The 23,194-nt window shown below is 57.0% G+C and overlaps 1 protein-coding gene across 1 annotated transcript; it reads left to right on the forward strand.

Annotated features, from left to right (window-relative positions):
• Positions 1-2,620: 2,620 nt before the first annotated feature.
• On the forward strand, positions 2,621-17,987 carry PRR35 (proline rich 35). The gene is made up of 3 exons (XM_009960652.2): positions 2,621-2,846; positions 14,275-15,986; positions 17,054-17,987. The coding sequence occupies exons 1-3, from the start codon at positions 2,682-2,684 to the stop codon at positions 17,985-17,987; spliced, it is 2,811 nt and encodes a 936-aa protein (XP_009958954.2). The 5' UTR covers positions 2,621-2,681.
• The last annotated feature ends 5,207 nt before the right edge of the window (positions 17,988-23,194 follow it).

A 23,194-nucleotide genomic window follows, 5' to 3' on the forward strand; every position in this document is an offset into this window, starting at 1 on the left:
AGGACTGCTCCCCTGGGCGAGGGTCTCGTCGCTTCCCGGGGTCCCTCCAGACCCATGCTCCCCTATCAACCCATACCAGGCAAGGCATGGGCTGCTTCAGCCCCATTACCTTGGGAGCACAGCTGTGCCCGTGAGACCCAGGGCCAGACCCCTCTCCTGCAGGGTTTGCAGCAAGGAGAGGCCAGCAGCATCACGTCTGCTGCCTGCATCCCAAAATTCCCATTATTTCCCTGCGCTGGGGCTGAAGCTGACGGCACCGAACCCGCACACAGCTCTCATCGCCCCGCAGCAGTTTTTCTGGTCCATAAAGAGCCCAGCCGGCGCGGGAAGCATGCAGGCAGCCGGAAAGCATCCTCCCCACAGCCTTGCCATGCGCCTGCGGGGCCAAGGTGTCAGGGATGCGGCTGCACTCAGATGGTGTGTCCGGGGTCCAGCGGACAGGAGCGCTTCCCCGCTCCGGTGGCAAAAGGGCACGGGCCAGAAATAGAAGGGGGAGGAGGACTCGGTGACCTTTCCAGCAGCTGGTGACAAATAAAACTTTCCAGCTACCTGTAGGAAGGCGCAGAGCAGGCTCCATTATCGTCTCATCAAAGGACGACATCCCCCACGAGCAGGACAGCGATTGCCACAGTGCCCATAGGGATTCCCGGAACGAACCTGCCGGTGCCCGGCTCTGGCGGTTGTACACCTCCAGCCGCACGGTGGGCTCCGGCTGCTACCAGGGGCTCTCAGGATGCTCCCGGCGCTGAGCAGGGAGGGAGAAGAGGATGGCAGCTGCCACCAGCACGAGCAGGAGGGCAGATCAGAGCCACCTCCAGCTCCCCCGCCTGCTAAACAGGCTCCTGGGGCTGCCTGGGGCTGCTGCCCTTGGGACCCCCCTGTGCCAGCACCAGGGCAATCCTGGGCAGGAGGGGATGGGACCCCCCCCACCCTGTGCTCAGCCATGTGCGCAGCATGGTGGGAGTTGGATCTGAGAGACCCCCAAAGACACACATCAGCCGGGGTCCACCTATGCTCCCGTGCACAAGGGGACATTCAGAGGCAGTAGGGAGTGTGGCACTGCAGCCACCCTGGGGGACTGGGGTGCAGCTTGTCCCCACCCAGGCACCCCAGCCCCACAGCAGGAGACCCCAGGAGAAACCTGAGTAGAGGCTGCTGCCATCCCCTCCTCTTCCTCCACTGCAGGTGGCAGTGCCAGCACCCTGGGATGGAGCAGTCAGCCGTGTGTGTCCCCCCCCCAGCTGTCCCCCTGCTTGCTGACCCAGGCGGGGGGGACGGCAGCCGGCTCCCCCCAACCTCCCCCCTCGCAGATGGCGTGGGCAGCCAGCACAGGTGGCCCTGTGCCATGGCAGATTGGGGCCGGCTGCCTGCAATGTGCCCGGGAAGGGCCACCTCCCCACTATGGCTTGGGGACAAGAGCAAAGCCAGGCTCCCCGCCCCACACGGCGCAGGGAGCACAGAGCCGAGGGGGGCACTGCAGACAGGTCTTCGGGTCCCCCACGCTGCCATGTCTGGTGCTGGATCCAGCGCGCTAGTGCTGGCACCAGAGCCCTGCAAAATAGTAAACCGAGGATGCAGCCAGGTGACAGGGAACCGGTGGGTCAACGGTGGCAGGGGGGACACAGGGTCCCCAAAGAGATGAACCATGCAAGAGCATCAGGCAGTTTTGGGAGGGTCCCATTTTAAGGAATCATGTTGAACAATGCAACGTGGGGTCAGCCCGATGCGGGTGTCTGGGCCAGGTCCAGCATCTCCTTGCACAGAGCTTCTTGGGCTCGAGCTGTCCCAGCTCCTTCCAGCCAGTGCCAACACTGAGGTGGGTACCAAACACCAAAACTGGGTGGCCTGAGGCTCACGATTGTAGGAGAAAGGGACCTGCGAGGGGAGAAGGGGGGCACCCAAGGTCTGAATCACCCCCATGGGGAGCTTTTGTCTCTGTCCATGGGTGATGGTGCTCAGCCCTGCACAGGGATCCTAGGGCATGAGCTCCAGGGTGGGCGTGGAGTAGGGACGATGGCAGGGCTGTCCCAGCTTGAGGGGTCCATCACGTCACGCAAAGGGGGGGCATCTCGCGCTGGAGATGTGGTGCAGGAGCTGCCAGGGCAAGGGTGGTGGCTGGAGCAGGTAAATGATTAATGCCGGAGAAAACCAAGTTGGCATCCTGCCCGTCACTCGTCAATTGACGTTGGGAGGGGAATTTTCACGTCTAACCTTCCCCTCCTGCCTCTGCCTCCCCCCTGGGGGCAGAAGGCTGGAGCAAGGAGCCAGCCCCAAGCCATGCACGCACCCAGCCCCAAACCAGCCTCTTGCCGAGCACGTTCTCCTCCAGCCCAGCTGGTTTTGCTCCCAGCCTGCTCCGTCTGTGCACATTAAAGCTTTTTCTAGGGCTGAACTGCTTTTGGCAAGCCAGGCTCCTGTTGGCCTATCCCTCTCCCCACCACCACCCCCCCCATGACTGGCTCCCCCCCATCCGCTCCCCGTCTGGCTCCCGCTCCCCCTCCCCGGTCGAAGCCCTGCCAGGGACATGGCAAATCAGCGCGAAGCCTGCGGGGCAAATCGGTACAAATGAGACCAAGCAAGAGGGTGGGGAGGGACGGCGAGGCGGGGGGGGTGGATGGAAATGACTCCTGGGTTGGCGCTTCTGTTCCTGAGTTTGATGTTTCCTGCGAACAGCCCTGTAAATGCTCAGGAGCAGCTTTGGAAGTCACCTGGCCCCTGCGTTGGCGGGGTTTGGGAACGCTGGGTCCCAGCCGGGGGGGCTCAGCCCTCGCCCCGCTCCCCCAGCCTCCCTGCAGCCTCCTGGCCCCAAGCAGGGACCCAGCTGGGACGAGAAAGGGGCCCAAGCTGTAAGTCCTGACATTTCAATCTGTTTTGGGGCTGGATGGGATGGGCAAGGGGTGGAAGATGCTGGGGGCAGCTGAGTGTCTCACTGTGGGTCTGAGTAGGGGAACAAACACCCATCAAGGACCTGGAGGGGGAAACATTCCCCCTATTAAAAGCTGCCTTCTCCTGTCAGTTTTGCACTCCTTGAAAAAAAATCCAACCCAGACAAGCCGTGGTGCCTAGGGAAGACCAGCACCACGCTGCAGTCAGGGGCTGGGCTGGCGGTCAGGAGCTGGTACCCAGGCAGATGATGTGCAAACTGCGGGAACGGGCAGAGAAACCGCTGGGTGCAGGGACGCGATCATTTTCGAGCGATGCTCTTTGATCCACTGAGAGCCAGTCTCTTTGCAAACCTTGTAACTCCTTCTTATTAAAGGCGCTCTGCACCGGGGAGGTCATATGGGGCCTTTCTGCTTGGGTTGCTCTCCTAATGACATGTCCGACTGCCTTCGCTGGGGATTTGCTCACGCGAGTCCCTGACAATAGAAGTTTGTGGTGGATTTTGGACAGTTTCCCCGCGACCGTGTGGCAGGTTGCAGAGATCTCACTTTTCTTCCCACTGAAAAATGAAGCAATGTGTCGGGAACTAGCCTGGGTGGGCACAGAGGGCGGATTAATTTTAATGTAGTTACCTCTCCGTGTTCGTACAATAATCAAGAAGAGCAGTGGTTTTCTGCAGGCTTGGGGATGTGATAAGTATTTGCAATTGTGAAAAAGAAATAGAAATGGAGAGGAAGGGTGACATTTAGCAGTAGGACAATATTATCCATATTATTCATATTTTTTTTTCCTTTAAATCCTTCTTAATGGAAGCGAAAACTAAACTGAGCTGCTGAATTGTAGGAGGAGGTTAGTTACTGAAATGTTTGATGTTGACTAGGAATATACCTCCTTAAACCAGAGAATGTGTGTTTACAGCAATTTTGGCAATTAAATCAAGAGGTCACGTAACAAGGTACAGTTTGCAGCAGTCAGAGCCTTCTTTACAAAAAAGGGGAAGGAAATCAGGTCAGTAAGTCCTAGATGTGTATCATGGCGGTGGGACTGAGATGAGGAGAGATTTTGGGCATCTATCAGGTGCTACCTGCCCCGTTCTCACCCCGTCCCGCTCGCCCACCTCCACAGGGGGAATTTGGGTTCCCCTCTGCAAAAATCCGGGATGGGAGGTTGTGGATGGGTCACTCCCCATCCCCTGGGGTCGTCTCACCCTTTCCTGGGCCTCCCCAGTCATTTCAGAGCCCTGCCTGACCCAGAGGCATTGGGGGGGGGCAGGTTTGAAGGAGGGGAGGTAGAAATTCACTCTCCTTCCTGCGCTGGCATCACGGGGGCTTTCAGAGTGGCTGCTCCCGCCATCGCTGGCCTGGCACCCTCTGGCACTGCAGACGCGCGGTGCTGGGCAGCCCGGGACTCGCAGCAAGGCGGCTGCACGGCCATTTCACGTGGTCCCACGGCACGGCACAGGTTAACGAGCTGCCTTCCCTGCTTTGTGCATCAGCTAATAACATCCCTGTGTAAAGTCCCGGTGGCTTTGCCTCAGGCCGTTATTACTCCTCCTGGTCATTCCTTGGCCAGTACAGACCTCACCAGGTGATTTCATGGCCAAGTGCTACCTGCCCGCTCGGCATCTCAGCCTCCGCCTTCGGTGACATCCCTGAGCTCCCATCCCGGTGCTGCAGCCTGAATGCTGCCCAAGATGCAGGGCCAGCACCTGAGCCAGTCTGCTGTTTTTTTGGGGGGAAAGGACCTGGAAACACAGGGAGCAAGACCACCAGGCAGCATCACCCTGGGAACTGCCTTGATCCATATTAAAAAAACCAAACCACCAAACACCCTTATCAAGAACCAGGCAGAAGGCAGAGAGGGGTCCACTGCCTGCAGGTGAGCTGCGGCGTTGCAAATGTTGCCTCTTCTCTGCTGGGAGCCTGTTATGCCCCAGGGAGAATCAGAGTTTCTCTCCTGCAGTCTTTGCAGGTCTCCCTGCCTGCTGGCCTGGAGTAAGGGTGGTCCCATCCCTGCAAGAGGTCTTCTGACATGTTCAGCAGCTCCACCTTCACTGGAGTAGACCTCGACCATCCCTCCCACTCTGCAATTTCCCCGCTGTTCCCAAGCTCTCCCAACCAGCAGCAAATTATTTCCCCTTTAGTTTTTTTATTTAGCAGATGGAGTTGCCTGTGCTCACCTAAGGATGGCGAGGGAAAAGCAGGGGAGGTTCCTAACTGGGGCTGTTTTGAAATGGGTTTTGCAATGGGCTGGATTTCACGGATGCGGTCACCAAACTGCACTGGTGCCGCAGTCTGTACTGCACACACCGCTGCTGGATTGTGCATCAGCCCCCCCTCCAGTTTAGTTTGTTGGATTTTACCTTAAACATACCCAGTCCTTTGCAGGTGGCAGTTCCTTGGTGGCTGGTGGCTTGTTGTGATTCAAACATCTCCCTCATGGTTGCGTCCTAAAATCACTGGCTGGAGCCAGTGCTGGGAGCTGGCAGGCAGGAGCAGGGACAAGCCCGCGTCCTCCCGAGTGTGGGCACAGCATTGCAACAGCCCCCCTTTTCTAGGGGTGGTTGAAAACACTGCCCTGTCTTGGCCACGTTTTGGCTAAAAAATGACCTGTCCTCTAACCTAGAGGAGTGGGATCTTTTAGAGATTGCCCTGGGAGAGACAGGGTTCCAGCCTGGAAGAAGGAGGGGTGCACTCGGTCTGTGCCAAGGTCTGTCCCTGTGACCTGCGTCTCCTCTCCTGCCCTCCCCTGCCCACCTCTGCCCTGCTGGGCTGCCGCGAGGGTCCAGAAGGAGGGAAGGAGTGAATCAATGTGCCTGCTAGCGGGTCTGTGTCCCGAGGATGCAGTGAGGAAGGCTCTTTGGCTGCATGGGGTTATCCCAAATGAAGCCTGGGTGGCTGCCACCAGCAAAGCTCTGCTTGGGAAGCCCCTGGGGACGCTGATTCATCTTAGAAAGTCCCAAGATGATCAGCTGTGGGACAGCCAAGCAATCCCCCAGGCACTGCTTGCTCCATCCCACCTCTGCTGAGGTGTGCAGAGGTCCCTGCAGGGACATGATGGCCCCTGGCTTGAGGTGCCCTGCGGCACAAATGGCTCAGACTCACCAGGGAGCACCCAGGGAGGGCCAGCCCCATCTCAGTCTCTGGGAAGGCTGTGAAGCAAGTCCTCCTCAAAGTCCTTTCCGGCCTCATGAATGATGAGAAGGTGCCAGGGTGAATTTACCAGGGGCAAATTGTGCTGGAGCAGCATGACTGTCTTCTGTGAGGAGATGACTGGCTGCCTGGCTAAGGGGAGAGAAAGGGATGTTGTTTATGTGACCTTAGCAGGGCCCTTGACATGGTCTCGTGCAGTACTCTCACGGCCAAACTGGAAACATAAGGACATGGTGGGTCAAAAACTGGCTGGACTGCCAGGTTGAGGGAAGTGCTTGTGACATCCCTGTGTGCAGATCCTCTCCTGTAGCAAAGGCAATGAGGTAAGTGAGGATACAGCAAGGAACACATACAGGATCAGAAGAGAGTTGGACTGCAAGGGAGGAGGTGGGCAGGCAGAGGAGGAGTGAAGACTCTCTGTTTCCATCCTCAAAGGAAATTGTGTGGATTTGAACCAGAATAAGGTGAATTTTCTGGTTGAAAGATGGGGACTGATTCAGTGGAGCAGGACACCTGAGTAGCTAGTACAAGCACAGCATGTACATTGTGGGAGAGAGCTCAGGATGTGAGAAAGGTTATAGCAAGATGGGAACCTTTGGCCACCTTTGGTGGGTCTTAGGAGACACGAAAAGAGCTGGGCTCTGCTAGGCTAGCAAAAGCAAACCAGAGATCTCCTTCCCTTCTTACCTTTTCCATCCCAGTGCATTTAAGAAGTATGAACTGTCCAAGGCTAAACGGAAAGCGAAAAGGAGGAGAATGTTTCTAAGTATTGGTGCTGAGGAACTCGACTGCAGAGGTTTGGGAAGGTCATGGAGCCTTCTAATGGGACAAGGGGTGACCAAATGCACCTCGTTGTGTGACAGAGTTCATTCATTTGCAAGGGAGGTGGCAGGGTGCATTGTGTCTATTCCCAGCCTGGGGACCTGTGCTCGTGATGGGGCAGAAGAGATGATGTAATGTCTGTGTCCACACTGAAGACCCTCACATAGCTTGGTCTGTGGTGGGAGGAAGAGGTGGATTTTGGGAAGCGGCGCAGAGCCGAGCCCCACATTGCCCTGCTCGGACTGCCGCCTGTGTGCTGCAGCACATGGGAGGGGATGGGGCCAGGTGACAAGGAGGAAGGGGCTTCTGGAGATGTGCCACCATCCCCAAAGTTCTGCCAGGTGGAAGGCTGAGAGGATATCTCCCAGGGCAGGTGGTCACAGGCAATGGGACACCATCCTGGGCTGTCCGACCAGCAAGAGGAGAAACCTGTAAGTGTGGAAAGAAACTTCAGAGGTCATAGGAACTGGAAGAAGTTATGGAAATTTTTCATGTGCAGCACATCATGTCCGGCACGAAGGTGACCACATCAAGCACCCTTCCAGCTCCTGGGAACAGGAAAGATAACACTTTGGACCTCCAGCAGCCCTGCACAGGCGTGACACAGAATTTACACTGTAAGAGAGCTGGACCGTACCTTCCTATGCCAGCTGCCTGCACTGCTTAAGCCTCCCCAGTTCTCTCCAGACGTTTGTCCTCTTCCCCTGCTCATCATGCCAGCCTTGGATACCTTCTCCTCTGTGCACCTTTGGGTGCCAGCTATGACCCTCCTGGCTTGCACACAGCCACTTTCCCCTCTATCCAGCTGCACATTTTAATTTGGAGACTGACGTCTGCACAGATTTGGAGGTCTGTTTGCTGTTGAGTCACCAACTCCACGGCTGCGAGCCTGTGGTCTCCTGGGGCTCCATTAGCAGGTAGAAGTGGAGTGGAGGAAGATGTGGGAAACTCCTGTACTAGAGCCTCGGCACAATCTTGTGCTGGTGGTTGATATAATGTGGAGAGACAGTCTTACATCTCCTCACCAGGACGTGCCTCTTCCCCTGAAGGGCTTGCAGCAGGAAAGACTGCGGGAGGAAAGCCTTTCGTGGTGAAGGACCCTCGCATCTCTGGAGAGTAGCCTGGAGGCTGTGACGGCCTGATCTCATCTCTCAAGGAGCCTGTGAGTTGTGTTGTGTGTGTCACAGGCAGAAGACAATGACTCCAACCCATTATCACTTGGCTGAACACTTGCCACCACGCGTGCTTTTCATCGGATGCTGGGGTTGCCTCGGGGAGTCTTCAGGCTAACTGAGATTCAGGGACAGACAGCTGCTTTTGGGGGATGGAGGTTAGAGGCAGAGGAGCTCAGGAGAGGTCAGAGACATAGAAACACCTCTTGAACAAGTGCACAAAAGGGAGATTTTGCCCCAAAATTAGGAAAGACTTGTATGCGTGAAGGTGCTGTGGCTGCAGCACACAGCAGGGAGTAAGTTCATCATCCGGCCTGAAGGACACTCCAAGGCCATGCAGGCGATCCCAGACAGCCCGCACTTTGAAAGGTAGTAGTGCTCATGAAGATGGAGCCACCTCATGTCTGGACTGGTGTTTGGAAAGGGCTAGAGTGGCGTTGGGTCTGCAGGTGGCCCTTACCAAAAAGCTGCCTGTGAAGGGAACGTAAGCTTTCCCAACCAGAATCTCCAGATCCCTCCAAATGCTGGAAAACTAAAGGTTGGGAATACAAATGCTACCAAGTTTTTAGACTGTGACTCTGACTTTGGCTTGCCCCCAGGATGTGAAGCACGTGGTTTGGTGACCCAACACATGGAGACACGCAATCAGTGATGAAGAACCCTCCAAGCAGCAGAGCCACGCTGAGCTACAGGACATGGGTCACAGCCCCTGGACCTTGCACGCAAAGACATGGTGGGTGGGCAGATGTGGAAGGACTGGCAGTTTGGGGCGACGGGAAACCTCAGGCCTTTCTGCAGACATTATGTGGCTCTGAGAAGAGAAGATATTTTGGTGCAACAATTGAGACCAAGCCAGAGGAAGGCACATCTCAAGGTGGGAATAGTTTCAAAGCTGCTGATACAGGGACCCCCAAAGGTGGCGGTAGCAGAGTGGCCTCACACAGTCACTTTACCAGAGTGGTTCAGCACACAGCCACCCTAAGGGGTGAGGTCTGGGAGGTGCAGAGCTCCTGGGCCCCACCAGCCAGGCTTCCCTCCTCTTGCCGAGTGCCTGCTGATTTGCCATGGCCAATTGCCCTCGTCCCAGCCTCCAATAAATGCTTAAAAGCTCAAATCACACAACCCCAGGCTATGAAAACAAAAAGGGACCCAATATCTGCTAATAGCCAAGCAGCCCCTGCGGCAAAAGCATGTAGCATAGGGAAAGTGGTTTGCATTGATCGGTGGCTCCCCGCTGCCACCCGCTCCCCTCCCTGCCATGCCTGGCTGGCTGCTCCAGCCTCCGTGCTGGAGAAAAAGAGATAAACCCCACGGGAAGCACCAGAATGGGAGTGTCCTGGTAATGGCAGGAAAGGGGTGGTTTGTGGGGATAGTGGAGATCCCACAGAAAAGCCACCCTCCCCCCGCTCTCCACTGTACCGTCCTGGCTTGCCCAGTCATCAGGGCAGCACGCTCCTTGGGATGTAATAGCAATGCCAGGACCACGCAGATTGGCGTGACGCTGAGCCCCAGGAGCACGAGCGACCTGGACAGCCCAGAAGGAAGCAGCTGGGTGGACACAGGTGCAGGGAAGAGTTGTCCCTGCAGTTGGTGCTGCGTGTACAGGGGACTGCAAACGAATTCCCACCTGTGCAGCGTAGGGCCAGCTCATGAGAAGCCACAGGAGCCCGCAGCTGCAGGATGAGGTGCAAGGCAGGAGTTTCATCCTAGCATTACTGAGCGGAGAACTTCAGTGCCTTTCTTGAGCCCCTTCCTCCACGCCATGTCCTACGGCCGCATGGGAAAGGTTGAGGGCAATCAATTTCTATGGGAGTGTTGCAGCTCCCTGACAGCCCACACACAGCATTGGAGGACTTGGAGGACAGCGGCAAAGAAGGGACGACATCAGTTTGAGAGATGCAGTCTTCATTCCAGCCAGAAAAGCTCTTGAGGGTCTGCAAAAGCAGATCAGAACAAGTTCACAGTGGCAGAGCTTCTCCAATGGAATACACAGACGCTGCAGAAGACCTGTCTTTGAACCAGACAGCTGCGCTTTGGCAGTCATTTTGTCTCTCCTTCCCCTGAGAGGTGGCCATGGGTATGCCTGCCTACAGGTAGAGAAGGCTGAAGTCCTGGTTTGTGCTGGTCCAGGAAACCAGCCCCTTCCTGCAGAGCTGCCATAGGCTGAGAGGAAGCTGAGGGAAGGGGAAGAAGTCTGGAAGGGTTTGTCCCTATGCACAGCTTCAGCCTGGAAAGAAGACGATGAAGCAGGGGTGTAATGGTGAACCACGTGGCTGGAGGGTGGACAGGGACCATGGTTGCTGCCTCCTCCAGCCAAGAGTTGGGGGACATCAAAAGAACATCTGGGGACCAGCAGGCTTGGGAAGCCAAAGGAAGAAGTTCTGCACAACATGCTGGGAACTCCCTGCTGCAGGATGCTTTTGGGGCTGAACATTTACACAGCTTCAACAGAAGCCCGGGCAGATTCCCCGTGGGGAGGGCCACTGACAGGTGCTGCAGGCAGTGGCACCCAGTCTGATGTAGGGATGCGCTGTGATGGCCGAGGGCTTAGGAAAATTGGAGTTGTACCATAGATGCTTGCCCTACGTCCTGGGCATCAGCTTTTGACTGTTATCAGGAGATGTGAGCTAGATGGACTCCTGACAAGCTCCAGTTCGGCTGCCTTGATGGTTGCATGTATGTCCTGCATCCCTATGTCTGGGGCTCAGCTGGGGCTGGGATTCGTTATGTACTGGAGAACCAGGGACAGCAGAACTCATTCCTGAGCATCTCTTCCTTCTTCCTTTCCTTTGTCTCTCCTTCTCTTTCTTCTCCTCTTGCCTCTCTGCTCCCTCCATCTGACCATGCCCCCCCCCCTCCCCTCGGCGGTCCCGGGGAGGAGAACAGGGATGCTGCAATTCCCAGGCACAGGTGCGCGGCCCCCGCTGCGCGCTGCCCCCAGGCACGGCCCCCACCGCCGCAGCTGACAGCCCACTGGAAATAATGTGTTGTGGCAGAGAGAGGCTCAGCAGACCACGAAGATCTGCTGGTGCGGGAACTGCTCAGCAACCAGGAGCCGCAACGCCTGTCTCCCGGCTCTGCAGGGTCTGATCCGGCTCTGGGGATGCCTCTGCTCCGCCGGAGCCTGCCTAGTTCACACGCGGGGCACTTTCCCACCCTCTCCACTTCTTTTTCTTTGCTCTTTCCTCTTCTCCTCCCTTGCTGTTCCTCTCTGCAGTGTTAGGGAGGTGGAAGCAGCCAAGCTGCCTGTCCCCACGCAGGACGGCTCCCTGCCGCCCCCTGCACCACCGGGCACAGGAGGGGAAAGAACGGCTTTCGCAGCAGCATTGGAGGAGGAGGAGGATCAGGTGTGCAGGAATGGAACAACCAGTTCCAGTCTCCCAGCAAAGATTTAATCTGCCTCTGGCACATAAACAGCAAATGTTTGTTCAACTGACCTGCAAACAGGCGGTGTGCATCACAGCAGGGCCGAGGCACCTGGCTCCCCACTCAGCCGCTCTTTGTTTCTTGCCCTCTAGCAGGTGGGTGTACGGGGAGATGGGGCAGGGGACCAGGGCACAGCCACATTCAGGATGCTCGAAGCACCCCAGGTTCGGTGGCTGGGGTCAGGGAGCGATGCTCAGAGGAATCCCATCCTGCACAGCTGCTGCTGCATCCCTTCTGCTCCCCTGAGCATCGCAGCGGGTGTGCAGAGCTCTCACGGCTCACAGGCGTGACGCACACAGAAAGCGTCTGAGGGCTCAAGGACAAGCGTGTCCCTCCGGGCAGGTGGCCAGGCTGTCACTCGCTGCAGTGAACCTGCAGGCAGGAGGCCCCAAGCTCTGCCTGCACATCCCACTGTGATGGAAGAAATCACCCTTGGCTGCTCCGGGTCAGGTCTGCACCCCTGGAGTTCCCCCCAAAATCCCAGAGGACATGGGTTCATTACAAGGGGATGTTTTTGCCTATTGTCTGCATGACCAGATCTTAGCAGCAGGGTCAGCTTCCAGCTCAGCTGACACGTGGGCATGCAGAGAGCTGTCCCCAAACCCTGCCTGCAGCTCAGCCTGCCCCACAGGCTCCTGCACAGCACTGGGGAAGCCACAGCATGGCTTGTTCCCTGTCCCCATCACAGGCAGGAGATACTGTCTGCTGTTTGATGGAAAACCTCAGGAAGAAATTGGAAAAGGTCCTATGCAGGTAATTCCCTCTCCCATCACACACAGGCTCTCACCATGCTCCCAGGGGAAGGTGATGCCCCTTGGTGCCTGTGGTGACCAGAGTGAGTAGCAGAGCATGGAGCATCCTTCAGCCCAGCACAGCCGCCGCCTGGGCATGGAGCTGGTGGGACTGTCCCCAGGGCCACCATTCTTGCAGGGCACTTGGTGTTCCAGGCTGTGGCCAGAACAGTGATGTGTATCTGGAATGAGATGCTCAGGGGAGGAAGCACAGGGCTGTGGGGCCGTGGGGTGAGCAGCCAGCCCCAAGAACATGGGCTTACCAAGGGGAGCCATCTGCAGCAGGCAGGCAGCCCAGCCCTGGGAGGTGGGGAGTGTCGCAGGGCCACATGGCCACCCACCTCCCGGTGTGGTGCTGCTGCCACGCGAGCCCTTTCCCTGCCCGTCCCACTCTGATCCCAGCGCTTTGGCCCTACTGTGCCCATGTCCCCAGCAGCTGCAGTGCTCCCTGCCAGCCCTGTGGGGAAGCCCCTCAGGACATGTGCAGAAGGATGTGGGCTACGGCTGGGCTGAGCTTGGCATGCTCCAGTTTGGTGAGGGGCAATGCCCATTGCAGGGGCCCTGAGCTCCTTGAGCCACCGCCTGGACCTGCCCCTGGGCAGCTCCTGGTCCTGGCTGCCCAAAGCCTCAGCGTGCTCCAGTGTGCAGAGATGTGCTCTTGCCCTCCCCATCCTGCACAACTTGTCTCCCTCTCCCCAAAAGCCAGGGAGCAGATCGTCTCCCTGAATGGCTCCAGATGCCACGTTGGTGGCAATCTGGAGATGCTGCTGCCCCCTTCTCCTTCCCGGGCTGTACATCCCCACACCAGCTTGGCTGCAGGGTCCCCTGGGGCAGAGCTCTGCCTCAGGACCTGCTGTGCGAGGGAAGGATTTGGCCCTTGAGAAATGATCCTCGCCCATGCAGAATGAGCCCTCAAATTTGCTGCCCTCCCCAGGAGAAATGCAGGTTTTTGTTCTAACAGGGAAGAGGCCAGCAAGTCCCTCCAGGGCAAAGCGGTGTCTGGAGGGGTGACAGCAGGTACATGCATCAGTGTCAGGTGCCCCGTGACTGCAGGAGATTGCTGCTTGGCCATTGCTGGAGGAACCCAATTTCGTGAGCATGGAGCTTCTGCAGATCCAGCTCCTCTGGGAGGCCAGGAGTTGGGGTGCCGTACTCCCAGGGCAGTCAGAGTGACAGGCTGCCATCCCCAGGGAGGCTGCGGTGGGAAGCACCCCACGGCCAGCCCTGAGCCGAGGGGCTGCGGGGACATTTCCCAGACATTTCGATCTTGGAGAAGACACCTGGAAGCAGGGAGGAGTGTTTTAGCCTGGGTTGGTTTTCCAGGCCAGATTCCCCCTGTCCTGGCACAGGACAGGGTCAGCCCCCCACAGCTGGGGAGGCAGGATCACCTTTCCAGCAGCAACGCCAGGTTAAAGGCAGGCAGTCCTCAGCCTTTCCCCACCCAGTCTGTCCATCCAACTGCCCTCTTTGCACGACAAGTGCACATTCATGTGCAGGGTTGCAGGTATCTGCATTTAGCCCAGCTCTGCACCAGCTTTGGTGCATGAGCTTTGGACCATCTCGGTTGGCACTGGCACTGAGCACCCCAGGAGGTGGCAAAGGTCCCTGCCGCAGCGTTTGAGGCTGTGGTCTCGTTTCTCTTTCGTTCCCTGCCCCCAGCAGAGAAATTGTCCCCTGGGTGGGGCTGCCGTGGGGAGGCTATGGCGGGGCAGGCAGGTTGCCTGGGCGCTTCAGTGTCAGCTTGAGGTGGTTCAGCTTCAACATCTTTAATAGTGTTTGTTTTCCTTTTCCTCTGGGGTGGTTTGACAGAAGGTTAATAATGGGGTCAGCATGTACGGGCACACCAACAGGGTTTGGGTTTGGGCAAAATTTCCGTCACTGACCTGGGTTTAAATTCCAAACATGGGATCTCCAGACTGAGAGCCCAGAAGCTCTGCTCCCTGGGGCCAGGAGGTCCCCACAGAGCAGAGCCATCCCCCCGGGGAGCTGCATGCACAGCTCACCAGCTCCATGCTGTCCTTCTTCCAGGGCACCCAGTGGTTCCCAGAGAGGTGTAGGAAGATTCACACACTGTGCCCTTCCGTTCCCACAAGGAGCCATCTCCAGGCACCCACCACCATGTCCAAGGATGATGTGGGCTGCAAGCTGACCTCGGTCTATAAGCACAAGGAGAGGAAGCCAAAAAAGCCTCACTACATCCCAAGGCCATGGGGCAAGCCGTACAACTACAAATGTTTCCAGTGCCCCTTCACCTGCATGGAGAAGTCCCACCTCTACAACCACATGAAGTACAGCCTGTGCAAGAACTCTCTCTCCCTCCTCATCGAGTCCGACTGGCCCTACAAGAAGGGCAATCTGCTCCACCCGGAGCTGCGGCTCCTGCACGCAACAGAGACCTCTCGCCTGCGCGGGCGGCGTGACGAGCAGGAGACCTGTGACTCCTCGGCCTCGTCAGGGGGGTCGGTTAGGACCAAGCAGGCCTCCAGCAGGGATGGCCATGAGGACAAGCCGATGTCAGGGGTGGAAATCCTGCCTGCTGAAGGGGCTGGTGAAGAAGGTGGCCCATTCCAAGAGGAGGAGGAGGATGTTGCTGGCCTGTTGAGGGAGATGGATGCGGGGGAGAAGAAAGAGAAAAACGAAGAGGCAGGTTGCCAAGGTGACCCAGCTGAACCAGAAGTGAACGCTTTGGTCTTTGGTTTCAAGAACAAGAGGGATAAGCCTTGCAAGGAGGTGGAGCCCGACTTCATTATCACAGATGTCTTTTCCCTCAAGAACCACGTCATGAAAAGCAGGGAAATGGCCTCCCCAGACCTAGATGCCAAGCCAAAGCATTGCAAAGTGCCAAAGAAATGTCTGGCCAGCAGTGGGATCCTCATGGAGCAGTGGAAGCTGGTGGCAAATGGGCAGAGGAGGAACACACCTGAGGTCTCTCCACCTTGTACCGACAGCAACATCATCCCTTGCTACCCCCCTCCAGCCTACAGTGACTACCACGAACCTCAGGGCCTCAACCTCTCACTCCTAGGTATTAACTATCCGTTAAACCCCAGTCTCTTCTCCTACCTGAGCCCCACCATGGCCAACAGTGCTACCACACACCCACACTTGGCTCAGCTGCCCTTCCTGGCCTCTACAGCCCAGCTGATGCACCCACATGCCTCTCACTTCCAGCCTCTGCAGAGCCCTGAGCGCTCAGCCTTCCTTCCACGCTTCTACTACCCTTTGCTCTTTGAGCACACCCTCGGCTCCACTGAAAGCAAGATGTCCTCCAGCAAGCCAGAAGCCCAGCAGCTGGTGGGTTCTGTCATGCCCACGCCGCCCCAAGCCAAACCTCCCAGTGAGCCAACCAAACCAGGGTTGCTGAAGGTACCGGTTCTGAAGATGGGTTTTCCTTGGTCCAAAGGTGTCAGAGAGGAGCCAGCCTCTGAGCTCAACCACCCTGCCATGCTGGGGCAGGAAGAAGAGGAGAAATGGCTGTCCCAAGAGAAGGAAAGCAACCCAGTTTTGGGCCTCAACAACCTACGCAAAAAGCCAGCCACTGACATCTACCAAAACATGATGGGAATGAAGGACGGTGCTTTTGCTCACAGCAACATCCGGAAGACAGAGTTACCAGCGGTGACCTGTCTGGAGACCAGCAGCCCTCCAAGCAACTCCCTGAAGAGGAAGTTCACTGCTAACGGGCTGGATATGATAGGACCCGAAAGGCTAATGCCTGGAAAGCTCAGCTATCAGAGCAGGTAAGGTGCTTGTGATCTCTGCCCCTTCCTCACCTCTGGTTGGCCCTAAACATTATCTTCATACCCCATAGTATTACTGATCCCTGCACCTGCCTCTAAACCGTGAGATGGGTCTCTGAGGGCTGAGCACACTCCGAACTGGTGGTCCATACCAAGGCCCACCCAGAGCAGAGCTGTCTGCCCTCCAGGAACAAAGGACATAAATAGCCTTGAGGTCTGTCCAAGCAGCTGAGCTATGTCGCCACTTGCTGTCCCCCGCTTTCCCCTGTTTTATACAGAGCCAGAAGTGATGTGGTGTCTGTGTGGTGTGGACCTGCGCTCTCCAGGCACCAGGAAATCTCCTCTTGGGTCCCCAGATATTCCAGGGTTGCTGGAAAAATCATTGTCTATTTTTAAACATAGACATTTGCATTCCTTTGATTTGCCTTCTGGTTCCAAAGCCCAGAGGGAGGGTCACGTTTCCAAACATTTCCTTTTACCTGGGGCTAGAAATGTGCACAGCTCCTGTTTGTTAAAACAAAATTTCAGTTCCTCCCCTGGTTGTGCAAGTCCAGCTGTGGCTCCAAGAAAAATGTCACTGAAAAACCCACTGCTTTTGGCACAGGGAGGAGCTTTCTCTGGAGAAGCTCTCCACGGTTTTCTATCTCCACCTGCCTTTTCCCTGCGCTCAGGCTGGCTGGAGAGATCCCCCCCAGCTGGGCCTTCAGGACTGTGGGATGGTCAATTCCATCAATGTTCTCCAGTGCTCCAAGAAGGAGAATCCAGGTTTGGCTAGCTGAGGTGGGATCACTTATCAGCACCATCTCCCCAGACTGGTCTCTCCCTTTGTTGGTGGGTGTCACAAAATAGCCTGTGTCAGGGTCCATCCACCTGCTGCAAGAACAATGGCAGGAGCAGGTCCTGCCATGGCTCTGCATGCTCAGACCAAAGCCCTTCCTGGAAGGGGCTCACACTAGCAGCAGACAGTGGAGGAACCTTGGCTGAATCTGGCAATGCTAGCCCTGAACATACACCCGTGGATTTTCCTATGTCTTTCCCTACTGATTGTATCCACTTCTTTTCTGCAGCGGTTCAAGGTCCAACCCTGGCCACATCCCCAAGGTCCTGGACCACTGGCACACGGAGATCCTCGCAGGCCAGCCTGAGGAACCGGAGAGGGCCAATGACACTGAAGTTCTTCCCTCTGTGGGTGCTGGCCTGGACCATGGCCTCTGCAAGCAGAGCAGGCCCCAAGAGACTTCTGCCACCGTGACAGACTCTGACGCCACAACCATGCTTATCGGGGACCTGTCCAAAACCTTAGAGGAGTATCAAGAGGTGGAGAAGAAACTGTCTGATCTGGCAAAGGAAGATACCCCTGGGCAAAAAGAGCTGAGGGACCAGCTGGTCAAAATCCGAAGGGAGCTCTACCACATCCACCAGGCACTGGAGAAAGCCACTAAAACCCACGAGGGCCCTCTGGACCTCTCGGTGAAGAGATCCTCTGAAGGTCTGGAGAAGGTCCAGCAAGGCAAGAAGGAGCCCTGCAACATGAGCCTGGGAAGTGAGAAGCTCCACAGCAAAGACCAAGGGGCCCTCAACAAATGTACAGCCACCGGGGAGCCTGGAGACGGGGAGGGTCTGCCAAACTGCCTCCTCGAGGCCGAGAACAAAACCATTGACCTGCTGATCAAGATGAGCCGCTCTGAGAGCCTCCGAGCATCCTCCTCCGACGCCCACCTGGGCACTGTGATCAAAGCTGAAGTCCTGCCGCTCACCATGCCCCTGGAGCTCCGGCACGTGATGGAGCCCTACTACAGCCGTACCACCAAGTGCGAGGCAGACTCCAGTGTCCTGCTCTGCTCTGATGGCAGATCCAGCACCGCCCAGGGCCCTCAGCTCCCGGTCACCACCGAGGATGGGCCCCTGGGCTGCCGGGCTATGCAGCGCTCCCTCTCCTGCAGCCTTCCCAGCGATACAGACACAGTGTGTGTTCACAGCCCTCTGCATGCCGACCCCTAAGTCCACCTTGCTCAAAAGCTCCTGGATCTCACTGACCACCTCATGCTTCACCTTCCTAGTGTCCCACCTCTCTGCGCCCCCTCTTCCCCATGGATGAAAGCTTAACCACTGCCTGGCTGGAGCCACGTTGCGTGGGGTCCCAGCTATCTCCCTCGGCTGACTCCACAAGGTGTGAAAAAACAGTCCCTGCCCTACCCCAGTGTCAAGGATGGTGTCACTGGGCTCTGCATGCTCCACAGACTCAGCTCCCTGGTCCTTGAGCTCCCTTTGAAAGGGACGCAAAACAAAGAAAACTGCTAAAAGCACCAAGCTTTCAGCAGAAGGCTCATCCAGCCCTCTCATAAGAGACACTCAGGGACTTCTGCAACCCAGCTCCCATGATCTGTGGACAAGAGAGGGACCACAGGCAGGGTATCTGTAAGGCCAAGCCTCGGTCCAGCCGTGGTTGTGCCCAAACAGACTGTGGCTGTCACCTTGTACAGAGCAAAGACACTGTGGCTTCACCCCATGGTGGCTTGAGGGTCACAGCAGGGAATCGGTTGCCCAGCAGAACTGACCCAGAGGCCAAGGACTTTCTGCACTGTGAAGACAAGAACATTCTCCCAGCCACAATGACAAGATGACACAGGAGCCACCTTGCCACAGCTCCACTCCTGGATCCTGAGCTCCCCTGCCAAGGACATTTGCCACATATGGGGACTGCTGGGCTGTGGGGACTTGTTCCTGCCCACCAGTCCTCTAGTGTCTGGCTCCTTCTTCTGCCTTTACACAGAAAGGACCTTCCCTCCCTCTGCCCTAGTGGTCTCTTCCCATGCAGACATGATGCAAGTTCCTCATGAAGGCCCCGATCCTGCAGAGTACAGCTCCCATGAGCTCCTGCCCACTAGTCCTAAGCCCCCAAATGATGACACATGGGACAGCAAAATGGGTGAGACGATGCTGCCATGAACCCAAGGGCAAAGACCCTAAAATCAACTGTGAAGGGACAAGCTTGGCCTGTCCCAAGCTGTAAAGATGCTGAGTGGCCACTCCTCAGCCAGAACACCTGAGAGCCAAACACCCGGGCAGGTGCCCGCTGCTGGCAGGATGAGTGCTGGTCTTCCCAAATGGCCACCCCATGCTCACTGAGGGGTCTTGCCTCTCTTGGGCAGACTGGTACCCACCGCAGGGCGGTCACACCTCCCTCTCCCTTGCCACCCTGCTAAGCAGCATCTGCTCTGGCTTAGGATGTCCCCATGCTTGGGCCAGGATTTCTTGGACTCCCTGCCACTGTAACGGGTATAATGAGCTCTCCTCAGTTTGGAAAAGCCAGGCCCCCTTTCCTCTCCATCCACACTCCCTGTTCAGGAGATGGTGGGTTCTCCTGTTAGCACCCCTGGCCTTCACTGACTTGACCTGGTGGCTTGTTCTTGCAATAAGAGCCAGGATGGGGGGCAGGAGGGCAGGACAAAGAGGACAGCAAGCAAAGACACAAATACAGGACCTACACAGCATAGCAAGGGAGCTTTAGTTGCTGGCTTTTTTCTAGGCACAAAGTGGACAATCCTAATGCAGGTAACTGAAGAAGGCAAGTTGTTGACTTTTCTCACTGGATTGCTCTCTGGACAAAGCTGCCACCTCATCAAAGGGGTTTATTTCTCACTCAAGGACTTTACTTAGGGCACATAGGCCTGTTATTGGTCTCTTCTCTGGAGAAAATTGTGAGGCATTCAAAAGGAGAGATGCTTAGCTCAGCACCTTCTGAGCAAGCTCCAGATCTTCCTGATGGGCCATGTCCTGCTGCTTCCCAGCATGGCCCTGGCCCCACAAAGCCCAAGTGAAGGTCATAATACCCCACTAGAACAGACCCCACAACCTGGGTGCAGGATCCTCCATCCCAGAGCCCAGGGGAGGTGGCATTGGGCCTTTCTTTCTGGGTTAGAATAGCGTTGTCATCTTTGGATGTCATAACACCAAATGCACAGCAGCCCTCTCCATACCAAGCACCTTGCTCACATTACCCACTCCCAAGAGCCTGCCAGCCTCTCTCCAGCCTCTTCTGCCACCCTGTGCTCCTCTGCCACCCACTCCTTCCCAGCTCCCTCGCTCACACAGCCCTGGCAGCTGCTGCTCTCCACGCCAGCACCTCCGCGTTCCCATATCTCAGGGCTCCCTGCTCTCCCCCACACCAGCTCCTCTGGGCACCTTTCACGCCAGGACCCCCATCCAGTGCACAGCAGAGCACCCACAGGCACAGTCGAGAAGCTGGAGCCCCATTTTCCTGTGACATCCCTCCCTGCCCCACTTGGCCTTTACCTCCTCTGAGGAACAAGACACGTAGGTCCCTCTGCCCACCTGGGAGCCCCATCTCCCCTCAGCCCCAAGCATCATGCTGTTTTTCTTAGCAGACTCCCAGCTGAACTTGGGCACCTTGGAGGTCCAAGACACCAGAGGGGTAGCTGAGCTCTGTGATCAGCAGCCCTGGGCTTCAGCAGGAGATCCGTGCTGAGACCACCAGGCAGTGCTGCCTTTCACCCCTTTTTAGCTGAGATATTGCCTGCACACAAGTCACCTCTCCTTCCCCAGGCCCTGACTCCATCCTGCCACCCCAAGCTGGGCTGCTGTCTCACTCCGTGGTGCCCACATTGCAAGCTGGGCATCTCTCCCATGAGCGGAGCAGCACTCGCCACACCACTCACAGTCTCCCTCACCTCTACAGAAAGCTGGGGGGACAAGTAGGAGGTGGAGGCCGATCACACAGTATTTATTGTTCACAGTTTTACGAATGTACAAAACAAAAACCAAACCATTAAAGGGAAAACCTCTGAGCAGGAGTTGCTGCCGTTTGCTTTGTTCTCCTCTCCAGGGAGCCCTGCCTGCTCTGGCTGGATCCTTCAGTGGCCCCACGCCATGGCTCTCCACCATGGGGCCACGCACTCCCCAGGTTTCAGAGGCTCAGGATTAGCCCACAGCAGGATGTGGCCAGATGTTGACTCTGGCTGCACATGGTCAGTATTTACGTGGGTGGGTTTTGACGGTTTTTCTTCTGCTGAGTCAGCACTGGGACCCCACCAGCTTGTCCCATGCTGGGGAGAGGAGCAGTTCCCTGTGTCTGAAGGCAGTCATCAGGAGGGGAAATACCTTCACAGGAGCCATGGGGGTCCTAATGCCTCCTGCAGAAGTCCCTGCACGCACACACAGCCTTTTCCTTCAGAAAGAGGCAGCCCAGCTCCCTTGACAAGCTACCATGGCTGGGCCATGGGGCCGCAGCCCCAGAGCCTGGGTCCTGGTGCAGGGAAGAGAAGAGGTGAGGCTGCAGGGTCAAGTCCCACGTCCTCAGGGCCACCCTGCTGCTCAGCCTTTGCAGCTTGTCCCCAGGGGTGCTGGTGGCACCCCTGCAGAGGGAAAGGCTCCCCTGTCTGCCCTGCCATGGCTGTCCAGTGCAACCCCCTGCCCAGGGACTCCCTGTCAGGATGGGACCTTCAGGAGGTGGCCGAGCTGGTGGCACCATTCCAGTTGAAAAGATGAAAGCATTTACCTTGGCATTTAAATAATGAATAGGAGTTGAACTACCAGGGTGGCTTATCCAGTCTGCAATCTGCACCCCCAGGGCCCTCAGCCCACTCCAGCACAGGGCCCATTACACTGCTATTTGGTCACCCTAAAGGCATCTGATAGTGAGCCATTACCTGCCCTTTAAGGCAGGCCCACCTGATAGCCATCTTTCTTGGTCATGGTTGACCAAAGTCCCCCTACTTGCATGTCCCCCCTCACTTTCCTGCCAAGCCAAGACCAGTCCCCATCGACAGCTGGAGGACCCAGCCAAATCCCTCCCCTGCCCTGCCGAGGCCAGCAGCGCCCCTGCTCCCGGGGCTGGGGGGACAAGGGGTCAGAGCAGGTCCCCAGCACAGCTCAGAGCCCAGCAGCTCCTGGTCAATGGAGCTGCACAACTTTTATGGGTTTCTAACCCCAGGTGGGTACAGCTGCTCCTGCTCAAGTATTCCTTCTCCTCCGGGTTCAAGAGCAAAGGAGAGCTCAAGGATCGGGAGGAGGGGGAAGTTTCCTAATAAACAAACCCTCAGGGAAGGTTTATCTCGGGGGAGGCAATGGAAGGAACAAGATTTCAAGGTTCCTTGTAAAAGAGGTGGTTGTTGGTCTCCCCATCCCATTGGCACAAGGACATGTCCCCAGGGAAGATGAGAGTGGAGGACGTCAAGGGTGGGTTTACTGCATCCCCAGCCAGTTTTCCAGCTGCATTGGCATGGCTGTGAGCTCCGGTTCAATGCACTGCCAGGGTCAACAGCAAGGAGACACAGTGCAGGAGCAACCCAGGCACCCCCAGTTTGTGGGGAATCATGGCAGGAGGTCACGTCAGGCTGCTTCTTGTGAGCAGGGCAGCCCCAAGCATGAGCCAGGAACATCCCACAGACCCTGCGAAAATGCCATGTACCCTGATTTCCCTGGCTTGGTGGTGAATTTTGGGGATGGCTCCTGTGCTGGAACAGGATGGTCGCTGCAGAGGCACAGTCCCAGGGCTGCACGGAGGATGGCAGGGGCTGTGGCGGGCATCGCCCCCTCCCACTGCACCTCAGCCTGGCAGGGGAAACCATGGTCCAAGGGACGGAGCTGCAAACACCCTTGGCTTTGCCTACAGGTAAAAGATGGGGTAGACCCAACCCCGTGTCCAGGGGAAAAGGGTGCTGCCACGTGCTGGCAGGGTGCTCACTGTGGCATGAAGAAATGGGGACACGTTTGGTGCCAGGGTGAGTTAACCCCTTGCACACACCAATCGGCAGCTGCATGGGGGATATCCAAGTGATCTGGGACCACGTGAATCTGGAGGCCGTGGCTGAAATTACAGGGGGAAGGCAAGCGCTGAGGTGCCCTGCTTGCTGCCTCTCGCTCAGCCGTCCATGCCGGCTCATCCTGCAACCCACCTGCGGCAGGGCCGGGGAGCTGGGCGCTCACTCGTAACAGTGGGCTACCAGGTGGAACCAGCTGGGGACAAGAAGTGGTTCCCGCCCAGCACAACCAGTTTTCTCTTACCCCAACACAGGCAGGCCAGAGCTCGGAGCAGTGGAAAGTTACCAAACGTGGACTAAAGAAGGGCCAAGGTCGGCCAGGAGATTTCTGAGCAGATGTGTGAAGCTGCAAAGACAACCTGGAGCAGAATTGCTCTTTCTCGGGCAGGAGGGAGGTAATGAACCAGCTTTGCAGTGGCAGCAGGG

The sequence above is a fragment of the Leptosomus discolor genome, chromosome 14 (assembly GCF_034619465.1).
Source record: "Leptosomus discolor isolate bLepDis1 chromosome 14, bLepDis1.hap2, whole genome shotgun sequence".
Classification (NCBI taxonomy): Eukaryota; Metazoa; Chordata; class Aves; order Leptosomiformes; family Leptosomidae; genus Leptosomus; species Leptosomus discolor.

Excerpts from the sequence above, each read along its gene's own strand:
- PRR35 (XM_009960652.2), top strand. The coding sequence starts at position 2,682 with ATGCTCAGGAGCAGCTTTGGAAGTCACCTGGCCCCTGCGTTGGCGGGG. Across the intron at positions 2,847-14,274 it reads ACGAGAAAGGGGCCCAAGCT|GGCACCCAGTGGTTCCCAGA; the intron begins GTAAGTCCTGAC and ends TCCTTCTTCCAG. Across the intron at positions 15,987-17,053 it reads AAGCTCAGCTATCAGAGCAG|CGGTTCAAGGTCCAACCCTG; the intron begins GTAAGGTGCTTG and ends TCTTTTCTGCAG.